The 6000-nt window shown below is 41.4% G+C and overlaps 1 protein-coding gene across 2 annotated transcripts in view; it reads right to left on the minus strand.

Annotated features, from left to right (window-relative positions):
• The window catches only part of rock2a (rho-associated, coiled-coil containing protein kinase 2a), a 36002-nt gene extending 30362 nt beyond the window's left edge, over window positions 1–5640 (minus strand). For both annotated transcript variants that reach the window (XM_088295226.1, XM_088295150.1), the window contains exon 1: window positions 4773–5640. In XM_088295226.1, the coding sequence (XP_088151352.1) occupies window positions 4773–4871 (99 nt within the window). In that variant the 5' untranslated portion in view covers window positions 4872–5640. The remainder of the gene's footprint in view (window positions 1–4772) is intronic.
• Window positions 5641–6000: the final 360 nt, after the last annotated feature.

The raw sequence follows: 6000 nt of genomic DNA on the forward strand, positions 1-6000 counted from the left end.
AATAACAGATAAGGCCAAAAAGCAAAAACAGAAATTGTAGTCTGTTGTTAGCATCAACATATTCGGTAGACTTGCCAACTACTTAGCCAATGAGGTCATTTCCTTCAGGATGGTAGAAAAGCAGCCTAAGTGACTTGTAGGGCGGCAGCAATTAAATATTTTGGTATTCGCTCATCCTACTGAAAATTATATCCAAAAGTCGGGTATTTTACGTAAAATAAAATGATTTTTTGCTTGGTTAAAGAACAATTATAAATGCCATTTATATCCGCCGCAAATTAATCAGATTGTCCGCTTGACACGCAGATATCATCACGTGATTTATCAAGACGGAGTTCATTTCGCGTATTTAGCACAGTAGTTGTGAAAGTTTTTTCCCTTTTATTAATCACTACATCTTAATAAAAAAAAAAATCTAAGTACTTGAAGACAACTTCTGACGCAGATGAGTTCTGGTAAGGATGGGTATTAGGGCTGGGTAGGGTTAGGGTTAGGGTTAACATTAGTCGACTAATCACAACAACGTCGACGATCCAAATAGTCGACAATAAATTCAAGTAGTGGACGCGTCGTTTCTTTAAATATTTATTTGGCGCATTGCTTTTCTCAGCCTCATCTCTCGCTGCTTTTGTGCTGGTGGTAGTAACAGAATGCTGAAGTTACCGCACATTTCACCTACAAATACGACGCAAACCTCCCGTTCATGGCAGCACAATGGGGATGCACAATCACTGAGAAAGGAAGCACGTTTTGGCTGATGCCTTTTTTTTTTTTGTTTTTTTTAAATTGTTGACACGTTTAGTCATGACTGCGAGCTCGCGGTAGTTAGCACACACGCACACACAGGTGTGTGTTTGAGGTACACGGAGACAATGTCATTTTTGCCACGCTAACATATTGAAGCGTCTAAAATGGATTTAAGGAGGCATTAGTCAGTGAACTCGGGTTTTTTAACATGCTGTACACTAATTATGGTTTGGTAAGAGCAGCATCTCGCTGGTGCGACATGCCGCAATTTACATATGATCCGATGAGTCGACTAATCGTGACCGCTGCTGGTGATTTAGGTGAGTACCAAACTTGTACAAACGATTCAACAAGTTTGTTGCACCGCCTTGTTTTTGACGACAAACCTTGCATAACAGCTCTGGAGATACGGCCACAAAAGTTATGGGAAGGAACTTCTCTCAATAAGATAGCTTCACCGTTGGAAGTCAAGGTTGCTCACCAGCTGCGCAATAAGCTGCATTTCGGTTAGTGTGATTTTTTTTTTTTTTATGGACTCTGTTTCTGTGTGATCCTGTACCAAAGCCTGGGGACCACTGCTCATTGGGATTCATACAGGGGGGACTATCAGTCCCGATTAGTCGACTAATTGGATCACATGTAAATCGTGGTGTAATCGCACCAGCAACCATTATATGACCACCCGTAGCCTACAGATAGAATTCTTCAAGGTATGCACAAATGAAAAATAAAGACATTTCAGATGATAGTACAGTCAGCTTTGCATCATGTACCGGCATTCCTAGCATGTTTCTAAAGGATGGGAGCAAATGAAATTGAATTCTAAATGTTTAGTGCATTTTAAAATGGAACCAGAAACTATAGACAATGCAGAATTGCACTAACACTATGAAACAACCTATTAACACAAATAGATATACTTATTTTTTTCATGCAGAAGGTCGTGGAATCGTGTATGTAAAATGTGCTCTTGCTGTTCAATGTCAATCACGGGTACACACAAACTGTTTTTTGGCTTTTAATAAGCGTGAGTTCACTGACTAATGCCACCATGATCCATAGTAGATGCTACAATATGTTAGCGTACCACAATAGTACCTGCGTGCGGTCTTACATCAGACACACACAGTAGCCCGTGTGTGCTAACTATGGCTAGCTTCCAGAAACGACTGTTGTCAGTCGACTAATCGCAGCAGTTGGCAGCTCTATGTATATGTAGCACGGCTTCTGTCTGTGTTTGTTAAGTGCATCAATAAAAAGTCTCAATGTATAATTTGTTCTCAACTGTGTGTCATTCATCTCATTTACGTGATTTACCAAAAACTATGAGTTTGCAGTGGAAATGCAAACCCTCTGGGTCACGGGAACTTTGTATTACCAGGAATATTAACAGGAGCTAAATATTCCTGGGTGTTTTGGTGGATAAGGGGCTCAGTAAAAGACATACTCTCAAGGACCCCCCCTCCCCAAAAAAAAAAAAAAAAACCATCACAAGGTCACATTCAGAGATTAACATAACAAAATATGGACTATCCGTAACTCTACATTTCAAACTTTTCCTGAAATTGTTCAGCGCGATTTCCACACCAAGAGAGAAATCCAACTACCAGTACCATTACCATCATGTAGTGTTCGAATATAGTAGTCCTCATTTTCAGTTACCTTCAAAAGAGGGGCCTTGTGGTGGGTGCATGAACGTGTATGTGTTAGAAGCCTCCCTTTAGCAGCAAAAGCTTCCATCCTAGTGACAGCAGTGTGCCTTCTAAAAATGCAAAACTGGAACCTGTTTTCCCAAAGCATGCTTCCCACTCAACTTTTGTCTCCAACACTCAGCACGTCCATCGCCCCAGCTCACATGCAGGAAGTGAACACCACTGACACTACAGCAACTATTCTCTTGAAGTCATTTAATCCAGAAAATGTGAGGGTAGCTTGAATTTAAAATATAAATGATAAGTTTGTCTTGAGGCAGATCCAGTTAAGGTGTCTGACAATTCAAATCAGAGTCCCAGAAACAATGAAACTTCAGTTAAAATGGCTGGCATGCCTTGGATTAAGTTATCTTGTAAGTCATGAAAGAGGATTTATACATCATTAATCTTTTGAGGAAGCACCACTTGGCCACTAATTACTGCATAGGGAAAGCTCTAAAAGCACACGTTACACATTCATCAAAATGCTGGGGGGAAAATATGACTCAAAAGTTGCACAAAATTTCTGTGGTTGAACCGCAGCTGTACATGAGGTCAGTCAAGATTTCAGCCAACCTCCGCAGATTCATGCATACGTCACCAGCTTTTAGATCAGTGAGAGAAAAGTATTCACCCCACTAGAGTGTTTCAGATCAGTGAGCAGGAAAGATTTACGTAAGGGTGGGCATCTCTCCAATAAAAGAGGATTCCATATGCAACGCGATAGATGGGTGCAATTTGCTTCAAGGACTACATTTTTAAGTGGAACTTTGCGGATGCACTCACATCTTGTACTCGCATCTTTTAAATCAAAACCATTTATCAAGCATGTGTTAAAACAAAAAATACATTTTGGTGAAAATCAAGTTTTTTTTGTACATGAAGTGTTGTATGTTTTTTATCCTCAACAAGGCAACCAAACGACGTGAATAGTATAAAAAATATTGTAAGTCTCGCGCTAATATTTTCAGACAATGATTGACAATTTTAATAATGGAGTAATCATTTCGAGTCATTGTTTAAATTGAAATTGCCCAAATTATCTGAGTTCAGACTCTCAACACTAATCATTCTCTGATTTCTGTAGTTTTCATGAAAGGGAAATGTTAATCTTTGGTATGGGAAAACAATGAATCAGTTTCAAACAGGTTGGTGAGTACATCAATTCCTCTCGTGTGATACTGCTTGTTGTTGAGTTGTTTTGTCATCACAAAACTATAACAAAGAAACAACAATCACTGGTTGATAAACAGTAGTTTTGTCATACACGTTCATGTAAAATGATCTTATATGATTAATTGATGGAACAATTGATAGGATCAACTTGAAAATGGTGAGTGACAGCCCAAGTGTTGAGATGTTGCTCGCTAATTCATCAAGCAGATGTGTCAATGTAACATTTGACAATATGTATACCAAGAAATGACAAATATGAACAAACATGATTAAGTTACGTTCTGCTTTTACTTTGCCGTAGCCGTCATCGCAGCACTATAGCATCTAGTCTCCTCTTCAATAAATTAATTCCCCAATTTTATACAGGAGACCCTCAATCTCTTACAAGCATGTCTCTCTTTGGAACTCTTGCCATCAATGCGGTTTACTAACCACAAGTTTCCTGCACTATAATTTGAAACTTACTGACCCTATCATGAGAGGTGGAAGTCAATCAAGGATGCCCGGTGCAATACATGATCTGTCTACAACCATCAATCACTGTCACGTTTCGAATTGAATTTGGCTCTTTCATTTCATGGGCTGAGTATCTGATTAAATTAAGACTAAACATGGAACAGTATACCAGTTAGTTTTCACGTTTTGATATAAAAACCTCCCAGATGCAACAACTTTTTCCTTTCATTTCTGACAGCAGTGACCAACTGTTACACATTAGTCTGCCTAAAAACCTAAAAGCGGAACATTATCCACAAATTAATCCTAATCCCTGGACACGACAGACCTCCCAAATGCACGTTCTCTGGCCAACTGTAACTATTAGTCAGGCCTACCCTACATCATTTAGACCAGCACACTGCCTTCCATTGCACTTTCCCACAAAATCCGTTGCAATGGCAAGATTTTGTATCTGATTACAGGACAGGCTGGAAAATGTAGTTTTACGAGGACAAAGTGAACGAGGGAGAGTCGTAGCAGCAATCTCCCTCAAAACAAAGGACAATGCTAACGGCTCAGAGAAGGTTAAGGTGTACAGATTTAATACAAAAGCACGCAAAAGCCACATCACAACGTTACTTGACGGTGCGTCTCACGTTTCAGGGCGCAACCGCCACCACATTCTTAAATAATACAGGAGACGTCTTCCACTTGACTCACCAGCAAACTTTCCAGGTTCAACGCAGACCTGGGATTTCTCATCATGTCCTCCAACTTCTTCAGCCGGCTTTCCATCCTCCTCTCGGCGCCCTGAGACATGTCTGTGGCGTCGCACGTCCAACAAGATGAAGAAAGAGTTGTTACATGCGAAACGTCGCTCGTCGCTCGAAGCTCGAAGCTCGGGCCTAGCGGGGCAGCCTCGGGGCTCCCAGACCAACCAGATTGTATCCAACGGGAATAGAGTGCGACAACGAGGGCAAGGAAATATTCCAAAAGCAACGAGACTTCCAAAAACTTAGCGAGAGAGCGGCCCTTAACGAAACGAGAGACGTTAACCTTTCAAACAACAAAGACAACGTCCCACATTCCATCTCATCTCCCGTTAAGGGGGAGATGCATGTTCAAAGTCGACGAGAAAGTTTGAATTTGGAGATAACGGCAACAGGCAGTGGCAGTGGCAGTGGGGCGTTTTCTTTGACCCACTCGCCTCCCCTTCCCTTTTTTTGAACGACTGTAAATGCCTCGGATTCTCTTCTTTAAAAAAAACACCACCACGTCAATTCAGCCCATTCAAGAAATGTTGGCTGCCAATTGGTGTCAAAATTTCTCCTCGGTGATGCCACAAGTGCTACGAAGGCACAAGGAGAATCCCGCGCTCAATTTTTAATGGGTACGCGTTCTCTTCCTGGTTTCTCGCTTGCATTTTCGGACGTTTTTTCGAACCGGGGTCTCGTCCGGACATTAGGCTTTGGTCGTGAAAAAAAAAAAAAAAAACGCTGGTTCGCTTGGAAGAGACAAGTCTTGCACTCCTCACGATTCACTCACATCTACAGCAACGCACATGCAAACAGGAACACAGGCTGGGATCTGCCTCCTCCCACAGACAGGGAGAACTTCATTTCCCATGACTCACCAGTACAGTCCTGAATATGGGCAAAATGCATGTTCGCAATGTATGTATGTAAAAGATACATTATTCCACAGCAAAGGGTTTGAAGCAAACAACAAAATAAGCACATATTGGGTTTTTCTTCCAGTGCAAAAGGCACCCATTCACAAAATTGCTGAACAGCAAAACATCAATAAGTGCATTAACCAGAATGGACAGTCCGCTCCTGGGCGACAATTTTTATGAATAAGGATGGGGGGGTCGAGGACGGAACCGTACCGAGAAGCGGTCGGAGGCGGGTGACTGACCTGCAAAAAAGAGTCAAGTGCCCAGCTCTGG

This window comes from Idiotropiscis lumnitzeri, chromosome 1 (genome assembly GCF_059441095.1).
Source record: "Idiotropiscis lumnitzeri isolate Australia: NSW breed Sydney's pygmy pipehorse chromosome 1, RoL_Ilum_1.0, whole genome shotgun sequence".
Taxonomy (NCBI): Eukaryota; Metazoa; Chordata; class Actinopteri; order Syngnathiformes; family Syngnathidae; genus Idiotropiscis; species Idiotropiscis lumnitzeri.